An 18,785-nucleotide genomic window follows, 5' to 3' on the forward strand; every position below is an offset into this window, starting at 1 on the left:
AACGCTAGACCAATGAGATATGCTCGGGAGTATATGACTTCATTTGCTATACTACTTTTGGAATGAGAAGTCGACTGAAGCATACTGTCTATGATCCTGTGGTGCTGGACAAAGCGAATAACTACATTGTCTCAATCCATCCAAGAGCATTTATCAGTCACCGTGGCCCAGGCCTATGGGAATATAGGTTTTCCTTTGCTATTACATTTCCCATATAGTCAGCTGTTTAACTCAGCACATAGCAATACAATGGGCACTATACTCGAGAGAACCGGCTCCCCGAATATCAACGCTGGGATGTTGAGAGAGTTGGAAGAGCAGCTGTCTGACTCCAGGGTCCTGACGCCCAACTCACAGGAGTATCATGCTGCAATGGAACGCTGGTCGGACACAGCAGAGAAGTAGGCGGTATGGTATTCCTTCTCTTCTCCATCGTGGCATTGCTACTGATTAACTGTCTTGTTAGAGCCTCGTCGTTGTGCCCGGGATTGAGGAGGACATTGCGAAGACTATTAGCTTTGTCCAAAAATACGGACTTGACCTTGCCATCGTAGGAGGCGGCCATTCCACTTCCGGGGCGGGATCGTCGCAAGGTGGGGTATTGATTAGCCTCTCCAGGATGCGTTGGGTCACAGTAGATCCTGTAAAGCGCACTGTGACCACTCAAGGTAGCGCTCTATGGCAGGACGTTGACCAGGAGGCAGGATCACACGGCTTGGCAACTGTTGGAGGCGTTGTGAATCACACGGGTGTCGGCGGACTGACCCTAGGTGGCGGTTATGGCTGGCTGAGTCGCCGGTATGGGCTGGTAGTCGACAACCTGCTACGTGTCAAGCTGGTTTTGGCAGATAGCCACATACTGATTGTATCGGCGGAGGAAAACCCGGAGCTCTTCTGAGCGATCAGGGGCGCAGGGCACAATTTTGGGGTGGTTAGCGAGTTCACATTCCAAGCGTTCGAGCAGAGAAGCGAGGTTTATGTTGGACTTCTCGCATTCACGCCAGATAAGCTGGAGCAGGTCATCGAGTTCGCCAATCATCTCGTGGGCGATGATACTGCCGATGGCCGGTCCGCGGTCTACTGTTTTTTGACCGTGCCACCCGGAGGTTCCGAATCAACAATTGTGTGCTGTGTCATGTGGAATACTTTCGAGGAAGAAGGAAGGACGCGCTATGCGGATCTCCTGGCCCTCAATCCAGTCATGAATACGGTGACGATGATTCCCTATCAAAAGGTAAATGCGCTGCTAAACGATGTAGCAGTGGCTGGGGACCGGAAAAGCATGAAAGGCTTTTCTTTTGTACTACCGATGAGTCCTGAATTTGTGCGTACGATGTTTAATGAGTATGCCCGCATAATCAAGGAAGAACCATATTGTATCAAGTCTTTCATTTTCTTGAAGTTTCTTCAAATGGGCAAATTCGTCAGTGCTTCGCAGCCAGAGATGGCTTTTGCTAACCGCGGAGCCTTTTTAAATGGGGTGGGGGGTTGGATGATTCCTCCTGAGCATATTTGTTATCTCCTTCGGAGGTTATGCTGCCGGTCGGATTCACGGTTTTCAATCCTCATTTGAGCTTTTTGGCAGAGATGGCTCGTTTCCATATTACATCGTCATGTACTACGCGGCTGTTGGCCAGGCATCCTTTGGCTCTGTAATATTCATCTTGATCTTGGTACATGTCTTTGGAGTTGCACAATCTGAATTTTCAACGACACAAGACAACAGAACTCTAGAGATGACACCGAGGCATGCTGCTTGGAAGTAGGATTGTGTACACGAATAGAGCAGAGAGAATTTGGAGGGAGAGAGATCAGAACTTGCCATGGTGATTTTCATAGGACGAAGGAAGAACCGAAGATCTGTGATTATCGGAGAAAATTGACGGATGGTGTCCTGTTAGCAAAGAAATCGACCCTACGATAGAATTGATGAGCAATGTCATCATGATTAATCAATATTTTTACAATCACCACAACGATCAACCAAAGCAGTCAGATTCTGAACTGTAGTTTTCAACTTTTCGAAGCGCTTCTGACGGTGTATTCAACAGAATGGATTTTAGTCGAGGAAATTGATGAAGCTTTACAATGTTGAGGCCGAGAGATAAACGCGCGTCGGCGATGTACACTTTAATCAGACACTTCGTTCCCTTTCGTTGCACGCCTCAGAAACTTGATAAATGGAAGATTGTGAACTTATTGTGATTAAAAAAAAAAAGTCCCCAATTCTTTATTTAATGCTTTTCCATAGTCAAAAGTACGAAAATTGAGTGTTGACAGCGTTGGGCTAAACTTCAACGGGTTGACATGTCGAACATGTCCTACTGTAATCTCTCGCTTTCCGCAATCCTGTCGGACAGACCCACAGCTTAACGCAACCAAATCCACACTAAAGCGAGGCGAGGAAAAAAGTTCATGGTTTCGAGTATGAAATTGTAGGCGATTTTGGTGATTCAACGTTGAGTCACAGGTGAGGTATCAGAAAAAGACATGAGCATTTCATTGCGCATTGAATATCTCCCACAAAGCCACAAATTTCGAGAGCCGTGAAGGATTCAACCGTGAGCCAACGTTTCTTGACCGACTCGACATTCTTTATCTCAACACCACTCTCAACTATCGCTCTCGCTGAAGATCTCAAGGCACCAAGATTGCCGTTGCAAAAAGTTGCGGTAAAAAGAGGACATTGGCTTCAACAGGGCTCAATTACGAGAGGTGTCCCCCAACCCTTCTATGTAGCAGCGCACTTACCTGGCAGGATGAGCCGAGAAGCCTATAAATATGTTCTCTACCCCCGGCAATTTGCTCTACGATTCATTCACCTGGCTCTGCAAAGTCGAGGAGGCCTTTGTCTGAGTCGCCTGATAAGTTCTCCCCTTTGACCAAGAACCGAATTTCCAATCTACTGACATTACAGAATACATCGAGGATTAGCAAGCCGGACAGTGCCTGTGAGAGATACAGGTATGGTTGCACCAGATACACTGTCATTTACACCAGCAATTAAGAATGTAGGTTTTGATTGGCTGAGAGGTTTCTATCCGAAGATGCCTCCGCCACAGCAGCCTACAGAGCTAATCTACTGTACAGCCACTGTATGTGCTCCCAAAGCAAAAGCGCGAATATCCACGTCGCAGGTATGTGAATCTTAGCCTGACCTGTCTGAATTCTACTGATCCTGAAGACGATACACTTCAATCGAACCGAGGACATTCGACCCAATGCACGAGCGCAAGGACCACAGCTCTTTGCTGTCCCTTAGTCCATGGTGCTGACCACCAGAATATGTGAATGATGACATGTCCCTCCGATATGCAGGCTCATGAATGACAGTGAACCATTGACATCGCACCAGAGGATCCGACGATATAACACCCTGTGAGTGCCCAATACAAGTTATGGCCTACATAACGACCCCGACTTCGTCGCTTCAAACCACGCAGCATACGCTAGGTGAAGAAGGTACGGGCCAATAACAGGTGCGCATATTAGATTGCAAGGCTCGCTGCGTGGAAGCTTGAGACGTTCATTGTTTCTGATAATGTGAGTGACGATCGTGCCTTCTGCTACGCCAGATCAATTTTTAAGCGGTCTCTTCCTGGACATGAACACAATCACTAATTTTCATGCTATTGTATATAGGAGCAGTCTATCACCATCCATCAAACATCCCTGTTGGGAGTCTTATCACTGAATAGGAGAGAAGACCAAGGGGCAGCACTGCGACGCGATAGGTTACGCGTCTTCGCCCCCACCGCCTTCACTAAATGAATGGCAGTCCTAACTACCCGCACGACGAAACTGTTATCCATTACGACTATGTACTTGCTTGTCTGGTGAGTTTTTAACACTTCATGACGCCCGATAGAATGCGCGTTCCGCCGTAGCCCAGTCTTTTTTGGCGTGACGGTCGGAGGCTGCGAAGGACCAGAATAAACATGGCATGAATGCTTTGTCGAAGAAGATTGTAAGTGGCCTGTTTGGCAAGTTATATGACCGCGAAGCTCACCGGTCATCCCCTCTCAAGCGTCTGATCGTGCCCTCGGGGACCTCTATGAAATGGTAAGCCACAAACACACGTCCAAGTGGTAACCCTTGCTGACTTGGATCCTAAATTAGGGACCCCTATATTCCCATCACTCGAGTCGAATGCGAAGCGAGCAAAAGACATGTCTGCTCCAGCCCCCTTTTACCGATGTGATCGCATGCTATCTCTTGTTTCCACATAAACGGCATTAATGATGAGCCAGTGTAAAGTCCAGCTCGCCTTGGCTTTTCTCTCGGTCGACTCTGCATCAGTCATGGGCTCATACCACCGTCACCGCGAAAGAATAGCCTCCTTGTGGATCGAATTCCTGACATCCAATGGGTGACCCTCATTATCCTTGATTCGCATCTCACTTTTTTCATGCCCGGCAGCTCGACAGGCACCTGGATGAGCTCATGTTTCAGTCTGGCTCATGGCGGACGAGTCCTACTCTCGCCGACGAGCAGGCTGTGAGTCTAAGTCTGCGTGCAAGGAGAAGGTGAGGCGAGGCTCCCATCATTGGAGCCTACAAATAAACATTGTCCATATCAGGTACGAATCGATAAAGGAGACGGTAGGATCCCGAGTCATAGCCCAGTCAACTATAGAGCCACCAGCAAAAAGATGGCGTCCGATAGACTCACCAGATCTTACTCCGCGTTGCTGGGCGGTCAACGTATTCCAGTGGATGGAACCGACAAATGGAAACGAGCGAGCGGGAGAGACCAGCCGGACATACACGGCGCAGCATCGAAGGCACTGTCAGGCCTCCTATGGCGTCTTTGGACAGATCTTGGTATCCTTGATGCCTAGGCACACTCTTTTTTTTTACCCAAGTCAGAGCAACATCTACAACATGTGCAAAAGTGATTTACCCTCGAGGGCACTGCAGCTGCAGGTCAGTAGTGCGTCCTCTGTGACTATCTATGACAGCCCATGCTAACTTTTCTACCACTAATCGGCATTCATTTGATTGCTTTCGGGGGGTGGTTAGGGACATGTCTGCTGCTGCTCCAAGCCAAGTAGAACGTATCACAAACGTCCGTCGTAAATGCTGGCCGAATTGTCTTTACCAGACGTGGTCAAGATGGCGCTTGCCAGACCCGATCGGGCTGCCACCATGTTCTCTACGCAGCAGAGTATACTTCATCGCAAGGACTCGGGTACTATGCCCAAAAAGCAATGGCGATCGCTTTGGGTGCAGTGGCGGATGTCGATAATGGGAGAGGACAGGCGATATGAATTCTAGTTGCTTACGGGAATATTCACGGGGTTGCGATGGGCTTCTATGTAGAAGCAGCCAATCGGAAATTCTCGAGCCAAACCCCTCAATCTCTTCGATGTCTTTATGGGAATCCACTTTGACTCGCGACCGGTGTAGGAGTGAGGGACTTGCAAGCCGCCTGAAACGGCAGATTTGACGACGCGAGGAACAGTCTATCGCATCACCATAATTATCTGAGCCACAAAATGTATTTCGAGCACCCCTCATGAAATGCTTTTTTGCACCTGGTAGGTCTGATCGTGGGTGTTTTGCCTAATTATAGCTTCACCAGGGGACCATCGTAGCAAGTGATGCCAAATGGTGCAGGATGAAACGATGAAACTGTTATCTCTGTCATATGTAGACTGCCGGACCGACTCAAACGCCCAAGGCCCAACCGACCCCAACCCGCAGGTGGGCTATGGGCCGAAAACAATGCAGACATGCCTGCCTATTCTTGGCATTGCGTAAACTGCAGATTTTCCCCGGATCAATTATCTGGGGAAACGGACACTCGTTGTCAGGAATTAGCTAGCTTTCGGCATTGAATTGAACCCTATAGGCCTACAAGTGGGGAGTTCTACTGATGAAAGTGTCATACATGAATAGAAAGATGCGCCTACTTCTGCTTTTATGAAATATATATATCTATGTGCTGACGCCCACGAATCCTCTAAGTGCCAGAATAGTACAAAATCCTGATCAAATTCGACTTTTTCTTGGTATCCCCTTTAAACCGGGTCTATAGTGCAGCCATTGTCTTCTATGACTTTTATTACCAGGTCGTTGCCGTTGAATCTTGATATCTTGCTTCTTGGTGTAATTGAACCCCCGGATTGGGAGTTGAACCCCCAGATTGGGCCGGGGAAAACGTCGGGCCGAGATCCGAGCTTGCGAGACTAGAACATGCATAGAAAACAGACGTAAATCAGCAGGGTTATGAATGCGAATACCGCTCTTGTGTGCATAGGAATGGGCTTGGTCGGGCTTTGCTAAAGTCTAGTGACCACCACTCAACATCATTGCCTGGCCATATACCACAATGCACACATCAACACCCTCGCCCGTACTATCGTCAACGACCATCAACGACAATCAACGTCCATCAACGACAATCAACGTTCATCAACGACAATCAACGTTCATCAACGACCACCAACGTTCATCAACGATCACCAACGTTCATCAACACCCATCAACGCTCATCAACGCCCGGTCAACACATCCACGACGCACCAAGATACTCATCATTTTGTCCGCTCCCCGCCCTGATGGCAGATACATTCTATTGCGGCGGGAAGACTAGCCGGCCGCAAACCATGAAGACAGGAGCGTTGGGAATACGGCTCTCGATAACGAAGGTTGAATCTTAAAGTTACGATTCTGATATTGCTTGCTTCTATCTAGGGCTCATTTTTCTTCTTTAGTGATGATCATTCGGAATACAAAATACATCATCAAGATGGTGCGCAGGTCTTTCCTTCTTCAAGTGCTCTTGAAGACTCGAATACTGGTCCTGAGCACCACGAAGAGGTGCCTGCACGCGCTAGAGGGGCTTTTTGTCGCAGATGTCCCTGCGGAGACTCTTGGTGTCGCAGATGTCCCTGCGGAGACTCTTTTTGTCGCAGATGTCCCTGCGGAGACTCTTGGTGTCGCAGATGTCCCTGCGAGGCGCTTTGTTGACGCAGGACCTGGGCTGCGGAGAACTTGGTAATGCAGCGGTCTCCTGCAGAGAACTTGTTAACGCAGCGGTCTCCTGCGGGTCTCAATTGTCATCACAGCGTCCCCCTGCGGAGTTCACTTGGTAACGCAGCGCCCCCCTGCGAGGATTGTTGTTGACGCAGACCTATCCTGCGAAGCACATTTTTACACTCGCGGGGCTCAGGGAAGCGAGGGAGCACATTTATCACTCGCGGGGCTCAGGGCAGCGAGGGAGCACATGTCTTACATCGCGGGGCTCGGGGCAGCGACAGCCGTGGCCATGGAGATTCTCAAGCCCGTAGGCAAGAGAAACACCATGACACATCGGAGTGTGAGGACCGAAGTACTGATTTTTTTGGGCTGGGGTTCCGGCTCCTTTATAATTTTGGTCACGTCTCCTCAGAGGAGCCAGTTGCGCAGTTGGTAGCGAGAATCACTGACTCGTTATTGTCGTTGAAGACATTTGAACACCGTTGAAATGGTGTTAGGAGACTTTGTGGCCTACAGACTCAAGTTTCAACCTGGATTCATTGCTTTCAAAACCTGCGTTGAGCGTGGTGAACCATTATCATCACCTGTTGAGCAGAAAGCAACGCCGCAAAAATCTGATTCCTACATATCACTCAAGTTGCAATTGGATGCCTCAACGCGGTGGCAAATTACTTTGCCCGTTTTGACCATGGTCACTAGCCATGCTCACCATCTGTTTCATGAGGGTTGAAGTGCTTCAACAGGTGCCGCAATAATGGGTTGCACAATGTGGCAGACAGTGACATTCGATTGTACCGGCTGTCGGCCATAGGACGTGCCTCCCACTGACCCCGCTACAATCCACTTTGCCTAGCCTCGCGCGAACTGTACCTTTCTATGTTGCTCGCAACCAACTGATGTTGCCTCCCCTGATACTTCTGCTACCGGTCAGTACAGACACTTTGGACATATTCCTAAACCCAGGGTATTGGATTTCTCGCTGACGGATAATCAGAAGTCGAGAATGTGTTGGAAAAACCAGAATAAAAACCCGAGTCCAGTTCTCAGGACAATGAAATGAGTTATTTCAGCTACCATGGCTCACAATTTAGATTCTCATGATCGCCACCTCCTCGCAGGATTGCAATGCTACTTATTAGCTGCAGACCAAAACGAGCGCGATGTCGCTGTAATGCCATTTGGATGCTCCATCCATTTGTGACCGACTTTATCTTTCGACAGTTCCCAGACCTAGCTTCTTCTCCCACTATTCACTAAAATCCCAATGACAAGCTAGCGAGCTTCAATCTCAATTTCCTATTGTGCATACAGCCTGAGGTTTACTCGCAAACTTGAGCCTTTCCTGCTCCATCTCCTGCTTCTTGCAAACTTTACTCAAAGATATTGCTCTTGCCAATCGTTGTTTTTTTTTCAACCCAAAAACCTTTTCCAAATGACACCACCGGACAATTCGTCTACTGAGAGCCGCATGCACACCCTGTTTGCGGACTTCCAAAAATCAATTGAGACTTCCGACAGAGCCCGAGTCTCTGCAGAGCCCAGAGTGCCATCTCAGAAGATACCTCGCTCGATACTTAAGAACCGTGAGCGCACCTCGCCCCGCCGAGATAGACCCGAACATGGATTACTCAAAAGAGTGCGATTCGAGCCAGCTTCAGGAGTCCCGTTGAAGGAATCCGTGCTATCCGGCGCGCACACGCCGGAGAAGTCCATAGCTAGCTGGTTAGTTTTCTTTCTCGTTGCCCCCTCTCCTCCCATCATCAGCACCCCTGTCCTCTTGCTAATTTATTACGCAGGCCGAGCAGGCGAAAAAGGTGTGTCACTTAGCAATCATCAATGCTCACTTCAAACGCGACAGCTTGTTGGCGGTAGGACTGATACGTACAAGCAATAGGTCACTTCGCGGAAAAGTTAAACTACACGAACGACAAAGTCGTCGCAACGGAGGAAATTCCCCTCAAAGTATGGAGAACAAAGGTGATATTGAAGTCCTCGGAAAGAAAGTCAAGAGCTTCAAAAGGGAATTGGAAACCATGCGATCCTGCAGATCGGATGCTCGCAGCAGCGAACAAGACAAACACAGATATCTGTAAGGCCCCACCCGAAGTGGGTACGTCCAGTTACCGCCATTCAATTCTCTGCTTTCCATCTTCGGGATCGCCCTTGCAATCCAGCCAAGATGCCTGCGAGAAGACCGCAAGTAGCGACTTTACTACGTCTGCACTCAGCTCGTCGCCGGCTTGATCGTTCTCGCCTTGGAGGGCTATTTTGCCATGTTCACAGTGCTCAGGCATCATTCGGGTTATTTGACAGTGAGGGTTATTTTCCGTACTACAAGATTATGTATTATGGAGCCGTTGGCCAGGCGGCTTTCGGAGTTTTATCGGTCATTATGTCTCTCGTGCCTTTTGCCATATGCGCCTTACGCGGACACTAGCAGAGTGCGCACACGGCCCTATGAAACAGTCACAGAGGGTTCCATCGACCTCCTAAAGTAGGGGTGAGGAACTAGTCAACCGGTAAAGGAATGGACTCTACTGCAAAGTTGGTGAGATAATTTACCAATTGAATTTCGTGATTGAAACCAAAGCATGTTCATCGCTTGATCTGGCTAGCCAACCAATCGTGGCCAATATTGGAGCAGTATGCTGGGTGGCTTGATGTAGCAAGCAGGTGATGGTTGACGACCTGCTGTGCGTAAATAACCCTCAACCTTGGTGGTCGTCAAGATTTCAAAAGCCGACCCGAGAAATGAGCTGCCCAGGGATCACAAAGCCCCAGAAAATTGTACGTAGCTTGCAGAATCTCCATTCCCATCCTCACAAAATCAGTCACGCCCCTGTTGACAGCTCTATCGGCCCTGGGAATGCAAATATTGGCCCTAGGAGCTCTCTTGCCCCCAGGGGCTTTAGTGCTGTTTTTGGGGCAACAAAGCAGCTTCTAGGAGCCACGTAGCCCCCAGGAAACCCGACGTAGCTTCTGGAGCCGGTGAAGGTTTTCTGTGAGGGCTTTTGGCGACCTCAGAAGGCAAAATACTGACTCTGGGATCCTGAAGCAGGGCCCCAGGAGCGCGACAACTTCCAGATCCAGCCAACTTGTTCCAAACCCAGTTCATATTTCATCAGAATCGTATCGTAGAGATCCCAGGGGTAGAACTCAAATTCCTGGAAACTGGAAATGGCCCCAGGAGCTAAAGACAGGTTCCCAGAGAACAAACAGCTCCTAGGATTGCTTTTGGCGTTTCTAGTATCAATGCAATAGTTCCCAGAGTCAGATTTACAATGACTGTTGACTAATATAGATGGGCTGGTTTTGCTACGTCGTGAGGCGCTACAGATACAGTAGAAAAAGCGTCTGATTGAACTATACATGTACAGAGACCCAATACAAGCATGCCGGTGATTTGATAAAAGGCCACCGGCGTTTACTCGAGACATTGATATTCTCTGATGGAGATTCTATGGTCGGAACACGTGTGTACCGTGGAAGATTCTTTCTTTGAAATCGACTGGGATGCTCTTTATCAACACTTACGGCCCGCCTCTACCCTCCCCTACATCGACGCTTCAGGAGAGCCCCACACGATCAAATTTCTAGAGCATGATACGGCGATGGAATTGAAGTCGGATGCCCATATCTCAATTGTTTTGTGGAATAAAATGTATAATTTCGAGCCAAATACGAAGTTTAATGGCAGGGTGTTAGACAGATACGAATGGAATCTTTGGGACGAGGTTGACTGTGCTTTCAAGCTCCCCTTTCAACGTAGCATATGATCAGATATATAAGTTTCAGTCAAATCAGGTCTTACCGCATTTGCTCTTTAGATCAAATCTTGAAAATCCTTGCGACGCCTCCTATTGTGTACTTCTCGGGGGAAATAAATGGACGCATAAATATTTTCTACCTATTCCTGTTGTCAACTACTGGTATCAGTACGTGTTTGATGATTGGGATAGTAACTTCACGCCATCAGACTTTCAACTACGAATCCTTACTTCAGTATTAACCATGTCACAAAACGCTGGAGACTTTCATTCTTATATCCTAAGGAAGCAAAGCACATATAATCAGACAAAACCAGATCAGAATCAGAAAGACAACAAAGCAAAACGAAAAAAAAAACTATCAATCAATTCTATATCGTATCCAACAAGGCAATTGGTTGCCGCGGATTTGATTTTCTCTCAGAGTTCCTCTTCAGCCTCTTCATCGCCCATGAGCAGCCTCTCCTCTTTGTAATGATCATAATGAGCCAACGCCCTTCTGTATTTCTCTTCTCTCTCGTCTTTGGTGAAAGTGTTCCACTTTTCCAACTTTTCCACATTCGCCATGTAGGTGTAAATGTTGAATTTCTGAGGTGCCTTTTTCTTGTTTTGGCTGCCCCCGCTGCTTTCATTCTGGGTGGCATTCGGTGCAGGCGGATCCTCAATGGGGGAGCGGGGTTCCTCCTCTGGTTCTTGTTTGATACCTGTGACCGGATTGGTACCTGAGATGCTGGAATGGCTCTTGGGGGCCGACGAAAGGGGCTTCAGCAGGACCGAGGATGATTCGTACCGATGCGGCGAGTCAGATCTTTCTCGCTTGATTTTCTTGTCCTCGAACATAGCTAAAGGACATGGCGTAAGTGCGCGATGAGCTGATTTACCCTCACTATTGATCGCCTCGAGGTGTAGAGTCTCCTGCGCGTCCCAGGCTGCGTGGATTACCAAGCTGGCCAGTTTCGGGCCCATCAATCGGATCACATCCGACCTCGTTGTCCAGTTGCATTCTTCACCTAACAGGGCCTGGTGCTCTTTTTTGATATCCATCCATTCGATCTTGATCCATGTATGTGGGCTCCTGAGGCTGTTCCCCGTTTCATCAATGGCGATGCCTCTAACCCCAACAATATTATCTTTTGTATATTGCCAATGTTGATCCCCGTTTTCGGCTTCGTATCTGAGCTTGGAAATCCGGTTGTTGGCGAATGAAATATTCTTCAAACCCTTTGTGCTATACGCATTTGTCCTTCGATACACGTACTTGGGGGCCTTGATGGGGCCAACTCGAAAAATAAAGAATCGGTTGTTCGATTGGCCACCGAACGCCTCTATGTCGCCTGGTTGGGGATCTTCGTGTCTTTTCTTCTTTGAGTGACGGTGTTCACTTATGCTCATCTGCTGAAAGTCCACAAGTAGTTGCTTGTCGTTGGTTGAATCATCCAAGCCACGTGCGCGTGCTCCCGTGGGACCAGCAGAGACCGACTTGCCGGAGGTTTGGGGTTCAACGTCCGACATGTCCACATCACTCGACGGAGAGTCGTCCGCATGCTGTGTTTCGCTGCGAAAATCTCCTGAAATATCGCCATTTTGGTTTGAATTTGATTGAAGTGGCTGCTCCCTGTCTGGAGATTGTCGGCCGTCCCCGGGTCCCGGTGCAGCAGACACTTTTTCGTCAGCACTCGGACCCTCTCCATTGGTAATCCCTCCGCTTTGTGCCTCGTCAAGGAGCTGTTCCAGCTGCTCTTGGCTATGTTTGGTTGTCCTGGGCTCACCCTTGGACGGTTTCTTCACGCCCGCAGTGCTGGCATTGGAAACGATGGCGTGGATCTTCTATGCAGTGCCCTTGAGAATGGAGCAGGTTGATTGTCGTTTTACTTCTGATGGAAAGGCTTTGAGCTATTTATAAGCCAAAGTCTCCGCGGAGTCCGATCATTTTCCCTCGCTGAAGGAGGAATATTGCGGCGCGCTCCAATTGCCTCAATAATGTCGGTTGGGTATTTAGGAAATAATGATGATATGGGAGGCTTACGATTTAGTGGCGTTGACATTTATTAAAACAAGAGCCAGAATCTTGAGACCAGAATTTGTGTCTCAACTTTTCCCTCTTGGTCAGCGGAGAGAGGCCACCGAAATCTGATGGAGCGTTGACAACAAAAAAGACGGAGAAAGACATCAATTTCACCTGCAAAGGTGAAAGAAAAGAATTCTAGTCAATCATTACAAAACCTTTTTTACGAAGCCTACACAAATGTAGACCTGAAAACCGCACCTGGCTAAAAGACCTAGTACCACTGTTTGCTAGCTGGCGCTGCTGAGCTGGATGGTCATTATTGCCCTTTTTTTGCCGTCAAAATCTGCACGTGTCTTCATCTTGACGCATGTAAGCAGTGATCGAGAAAATTAATAATTTGCGGATTTTTACTCTTACGGTGTGATCACCCTTTCAGTCCTCAAATTGGCCATAAGCGCATAATTCCGCAGTACATCTAGCGCATTGAGCTAGCCAGTTTTATTTTTCTAGTGCCAATGGCTTCATAGCATGAATTTTTTCACATACAAAGAACGATATAAAGAACACTTTCACTGAGCCTAGCTTCTCGGGAAGTTGGTCTAACCCTGAAACCAAATGAATGAAAAGGACTTCTATTGCATGCGGGTTGAGCGTGACTAGCGGCAGTACATTTTACTCTGCCGCTTTCGGTATTTATCTACAAGTAGGACCTGCCGAAGGTTTGATCTTGGTGGTTCGCTCCATTCTCCCTGGCAGAGTTCAAGCATACATGCTAATTTTATCGCTGAAATATTTTGCCCTGTTAGCCAGATAGTGTAGAGGTGACGCAAAGCACCTACGAGACATTAGCGTCTTACAAGACTTGGCGATAAAGCAAAGGCAGGTGAGACAGATGAACTCAGGGAGAACATGGATCTCAATTCCCCCAGCATGATATCAGAATCAGAGCATCAGAGCAACGCTCCCGAGAACGCCTCCGGTATCGCCCTCAAAGGGCCAACAGGCCCGGAAAATGTGTACTCTGCCGACCCGAGTCGAAAGCGAACCCGGAGGGGTGCGATCAAACGTCACGCTAGGAAGACCGGCAAGCCTACAAGCAAGTACAACTGCGACGGCTCAGCCATCAAGGAGTGGAGACCACCGTCTCAAGAGACGGGTATGCCTTGGTTTGAGTCCACTCCGTCTTCCTTGCACATAGAATTTCAGTCTGTACTTCCCCTGTCATCTCGATCGCTATTGAGTATTTCCTTTTCTAAACCCGCACTAGGTTAGATCGCGAGGCTCTCAGCTTTTATGACTGGGCCAAGCCACAGGAACTTGGAAACGTTATCCGTAGAGATCTCGTCGAGCGATTGAATGTTGCATTTCAAAGTCGATCCGCTGGCACTGAAATCCATGCTTTTGGCTCTTTTACCTCTGGTATCTACCTGCCTACCGCGGATATTGACCTTGTACTATTGTCCGACAATTTCAGATGCACAGGAGTGCGTTCATTTGGCGAGAGAAAAGATAAAATATGCGCGATTTCGGGCTTCCTAATAAGTACCAACATTGACAACTTTAGTTGGGCAATCAAGCTCTGTTTAAATACGACTGAGTGTTCTTACAATGCTGCAATCACATAATGCAGCCGAGTCATGTTGGAAATGCGCCTACGGAATGAAAACTCACGACTGTTCCCAGTCATAAAAATTTGGTTTGTGATAATTATGTTATTTAAGAGAGCGGGCGCAGAATTTCTGCGACGCCGGTTTAGTGGTTTGGCACAGTTTTAGCAAGCTATAGAAATGAACCCACTCATGTCATCATATTTAAAATACAAGAGCCGTAAGCCCTAGGCAATGTCTCGCGGCAACGTAGCAAGAAGCCAATTGAAAATGTCAAGCCGTCTGCGGATCACGGCCCGGGCTAACGGGCTGGCACCTTGACGATCAGGGACGTTGGTCTGAACCCGCGGAAATTTTGCGAGAAGGCAAAGCAACTGCCAGTTGCAGGTGTTCACCGCGTGCCAGAGAGCCGAACGACCGGAATAATCAAGCGATTCGGCTCGAATGTCTTTGTGCAACAACAGTGAATCAAGTATCCGGTTGCTATTGGGCTGATCACAGCCGTGGATCTTGGCAGCCAGTAGAAGTGCAGTATCGCCGTTGCTGTCTCGAGCATTGACGTTGATGTGTTTGTGCTTCAGCAAAATTTCGACCGCCGTCACATCGTCGTAAATCACAGCAAGGTGGAGAAGAGTATGCCCACTCTGATCTGCGACGTTCACGTTGGTATGTGGATCGCAGAGGAGCGATTGCAAGATCTCGTGCTGTCGATATTCCATAGCCACCATGATTGGTCGTTGGTTGTTCCAATCTGGACGGTTGACGCATACAGGGAACCGCCCCATCAGGTATTGGACGAAGCAGCTCTTGCCCTGTATGATGGCCCAGGTGAGTACACTTGGGGCCCGGCAAGGGCACGAGGCGAGCATATGGTCATGTTGTATCTGCAGATTGTCCACCTCCAGCCTGTCTTTTTCTGACATAGATATTGAGGATGTGCAGCACACGCTGGACTCGACACTCGGAGGGCACTCAGGGCGGTACATGTCCGCAGAACTTTCGAGATGGTACGCTGTTGACGGATATGATATTTTGAGCGAGATGGGGGAAATTGCCCAGGTAGTTGTGACAAAGACTGCTCTGGGGCAGAAACGAGAAGCTATTAATGGATCGGATGATAGCATATCCCTCTTTATACCTGGATCATTGTATTCAGATGTGCCATTTTCAGGAATATCCTGAGCATTCTCGATCATCAGTATCTAATTAGTGAAAGGAAAGTGACGCGCATTCCTATGAAAGTTATCTAGCTCATATCCCAAACTCGAGATGGAGGCGAGACTGAACAGGGACAGGACATGATGTCGATCAAAGAATAGCCGTCGAATACTTGCAATCCATGTGAGGTCTCTTTGGGACAGTGGCGCCGATCTTGGTTCAATGCTACGGTGCGTAGAACAATAAGGAACACAATCTCCGTCCTCCATTCCAAAGCATAGCCATGAACGTTGCACTGATGAATAGCATACCTTGACCGCCTGTCTCATCATCACTTCTTCGAAACCCTTGAATGGCCCTAGGATCTCGGTGAAGGGTTCCAGGGACGCTGTAGCTCCCAGGACTAGTGTGCAGGGTTGCTAGGCAGGATTGTCATAAAGTTTACGGGATATCTAGAGAAATGATCTACAGGACCCACGCTGTCCATGTGGGCCCAGGACTCCACTATTCTGCTGCTTCCTCGCACGATGTCTTGTTTTAGGGTAGACGATAGCTTTCGTCATATTGAAAGTCCCTAGATGTATACGCAGAATTCTCACAAACATGCCTAGCAGCCATTATATGGATCCCAGGATCGGATATGATGCTAGAAACGTGTAGCCTGCGAGAAGCTAAGCGGGGCTCAAAACACGGGCAACCATTGCGGACAGCCAAAAATTGCTCCGTAAGTAATAATTTTCCTGTGAGCAGACGAGTCTGGATTCAAGTTCAACGTGCAAATTCTAGAAGATATCTGCCCTGCGCCCACTTCGATACGGTAATCGAGAATAACACGAACAGGATATTCATGAAATTCAGTAAAGATCAGGTTGTGAGTGCAGAGGCAGCGAGTTTGATTGACCAAGGTGGATAGAAAATGGTCGCATTGTATGTATATACTCTATTATGCTCCCTCCCTCGAAAACACTAGAAGAGCGGATAAATCCTTTGAACTACTATTGTTCATTATTCGATAATTGATAGAATACTGCTAGACCAGAAAGTCCTCAGTTCAACACTCGCCCCCACCACTCTTCCTCTAAGCCCCCTTATCAATTCAAGACTGAGGATCTTGTTCAACGCTAGCAATTGGAAACTTCTTAAGCGCTCGGAGTCTCCTTTATGATAGCGTTACTTTGAGGGCTAAGCCTTTCGAAGTTTTGGAAGAGACAAAATCAAAAACCGCAATAAATCAATTTTTTAGCCTTTCCCGGCATGAAGCCTCACAGATTAAACAGTACTGATAGAGCATGATGATACAATTGACCAGATCACAACAAGGCGCAGTAAGGGTAGTATAAGCTATGGGGCTCAAGCAGGCTGGTAAAGTGGAGCTGGGGAGATGTTGAAACATTGTTTCCCTCAATTCGAGATATTGTCATTTCAAAATTGGTTGGCCATGTATTCCAACGCCAGATACCGCGAAAATTATCGGCCATGTACAGTCAATTTTGTTGGTGCAGTCGAGCTGCCCTTTCGGCCTCAATAAACGACCTTACATGCAAATTTATCGTCTCGAGTGCACCTCAACTTTGGTCAGATGGCACCTATACTTCGTATTTTGCCTTCTCAGCGAACCAATCGAAGTCTCAGTGGCATCTGAACTCGACTATATAATAGCCACGACGTTCAACATCCTTTTGCTCTGCTTCAGACAAGCGAGACAACGCCGGATCTGTGAGCTAAAAGCAAATAGCCCACACGTCAGAACAACAAAAGTATTCAAACCTCTTAGGTTGTCAAGCTAGATCTAAAATGCGTTTCTCTCTCATTGTGATTCTCGCGAGTGCGTATGCACGTGCGTCCCTTGGTGGTACTCTTGAGATCATTGATATTGACAAGAAATGCGCGATCTGGTCCAATGACAATCATGGCTGCACGGGGTCTTCCGCCTTCTTCAGTCAACTTGATGGAGATTATTGTTCAAGTAAGTAAATGCCTGGCATGAGAATCAAGAAAAACATACTTACAGATTTCTAGAGTTGGACAAAGTCGCCAACAGCACCCATCCAGGCTACCCTATGCGTGGTGCGGAGGCTTGCGGCACGGAAGACAATTCATCCGCTGCATGGGTTAAGGTTGAAGAAACCGGCGTGATCACATTCTACAATTTTCAAGGAAACAAGTCGAGATGTACATTGGACAATGGACTCAAGCATGGCAGCCGGTGCACCGCCTCAGACGTGCTACCCGCCACCGAATCGTCCTCTATCAAGTCGTCCTACGCGCAATCGTCCACCTCCGAACCGTCTTCTATCAATCCCTCTCCTATCGCGTTGTCTTCTGCCATGTCTTCTTCCGCTTTCACGACGCTGGAATCTTCGTCCTCAGCTACGAAGCCATCGACCACTTTCCAGACCGCGCCTATCTCTGATTGTTCCTGATAAAAAGCCAAAACGCGTGGCAAGTAGCTATCGCCCTTCGGATGTGTAGTGCATACCCCCACATGCACTGTGGGCTCGAATGGCGATTCTATCTCATTGTAGAATTTCCTCTGTATTGGGTTCAGTGTGACTGCGCTGCTACAGCGCCAGGAAGAAAATTTATCAATCTTGTAGTAGACTTATACTGGCTCACAGTTAGAAAATGGATTATTATTACATTATATTCTTCTGATTGGAAGTTTCTTAGTCTGGTGAATATATTTCCTTATTGTCAACCGAATCTGGCTCATAGCCCTGAAATCATCTCATATCGGTGATAGTGATGTTAGTGATAGCTGAGCTTAAGTACGCTTTCAAAGTAATCTAGGGAAATTTCCAACTCACATGCAGCCAATGACATCGGGCGCATTGAGGGAAAGTTCGCAAAAATCCTCAGGGCGCTTCAATGTCACAGTACGCTTGGATCATCTAACACCCGAAAGTCTCATCTGTACCACCCCTGACAGCAGCTTTGTCATTGGTTCGCCCTAGTGCCATCTCGTAAGGTGAAGCAGAGGATTGTAGTATTGATCTCAGCCAAAATGATTTCCGCATATGGGAGGAACCCAAGAAACTGGGTTCTCGAAAGTCCGGTTACTTCGAGTCTGTCAGATGCAGATGGACAATGCCAGGGTTGAAGCGTGAAATATTGATGCAATCAGTGAGCATAGGTGCATCAACAAATGCCGCGAAACAGTATAGGGCTTGCTTGAACGTTGATTCGGTATTTGAATAGACCCACGGGAGTAGAACCACCCTCCGATTCCATTGACCACAGCCAAGAAGATATAAGGTGCCGT

At 47.9% G+C, this 18,785-nt stretch overlaps 6 protein-coding genes across 6 annotated transcripts; 4 read left to right on the plus strand and 2 right to left on the minus strand.

Moving 5' to 3' along the window:
- Positions 1-249: 249 nt before the first annotated feature.
- On the plus strand, positions 250-1,573 carry N7506_000005 (FAD-binding oxidoreductase; the record flags this gene model as incomplete). The annotated part of the gene is given in 4 exon segments (XM_056949301.1): positions 250-401; positions 469-838; positions 853-931; positions 954-1,573. 4 exon segments carry the CDS (start codon positions 250-252, stop codon positions 1,571-1,573), a joined length of 1,221 nt encoding a protein of 406 aa, XP_056815216.1.
- A 6,842-nt stretch (positions 1,574-8,415) lies between these two features.
- Positions 8,416-9,227, plus strand: N7506_000006 (uncharacterized protein; the record flags this gene model as incomplete). The annotated part of the gene is made up of 2 exons (XM_056949302.1): positions 8,416-8,797; positions 8,878-9,227. The coding sequence occupies 2 exons, from the start codon at positions 8,416-8,418 to the stop codon at positions 9,225-9,227; spliced, it is 732 nt and encodes a 243-aa protein (XP_056815217.1).
- Positions 9,228-11,170: 1,943 nt separating this feature from the next.
- N7506_000007 (uncharacterized protein) lies at positions 11,171-12,555 on the minus strand (the record flags this gene model as incomplete). Its single annotated transcript, XM_056949303.1, has 2 exons — positions 11,171-12,494; positions 12,539-12,555. The coding sequence occupies 2 exons, from the start codon at positions 12,553-12,555 to the stop codon at positions 11,171-11,173; spliced, it is 1,341 nt and encodes a 446-aa protein (XP_056815218.1).
- A 1,133-nt stretch (positions 12,556-13,688) lies between these two features.
- On the plus strand, positions 13,689-14,355 carry N7506_000008 (nucleotidyltransferase domain-containing protein; the record flags this gene model as incomplete). Its single annotated transcript, XM_056949304.1, has 3 exons — positions 13,689-13,914; positions 14,031-14,242; positions 14,323-14,355. 3 exons carry the CDS (start codon positions 13,689-13,691, stop codon positions 14,353-14,355), a joined length of 471 nt encoding a protein of 156 aa, XP_056815219.1.
- A 237-nt stretch (positions 14,356-14,592) lies between these two features.
- Positions 14,593-15,093, minus strand: N7506_000009 (ankyrin repeat domain-containing protein; the record flags this gene model as incomplete). The annotated part of the gene is made up of 1 exon (XM_056949305.1): positions 14,593-15,093. The coding sequence occupies one exon, from the start codon at positions 15,091-15,093 to the stop codon at positions 14,593-14,595; it is 501 nt and encodes a 166-aa protein (XP_056815220.1).
- Positions 15,094-17,317: 2,224 nt separating this feature from the next.
- N7506_000010 (uncharacterized protein) lies at positions 17,318-17,946 on the plus strand (the record flags this gene model as incomplete). Its single annotated transcript, XM_056949306.1, has 2 exons — positions 17,318-17,489; positions 17,543-17,946. The coding sequence occupies 2 exons, from the start codon at positions 17,318-17,320 to the stop codon at positions 17,944-17,946; spliced, it is 576 nt and encodes a 191-aa protein (XP_056815221.1).
- Positions 17,947-18,785: the final 839 nt, after the last annotated feature.

The sequence above is a fragment of the Penicillium brevicompactum genome (assembly GCF_028827555.1).
Source record: "Penicillium brevicompactum strain IBT 35665 chromosome Unknown utg000001l_segment0_segment0, whole genome shotgun sequence".
Taxonomy (NCBI): domain Eukaryota; kingdom Fungi; phylum Ascomycota; class Eurotiomycetes; order Eurotiales; family Aspergillaceae; genus Penicillium; species Penicillium brevicompactum.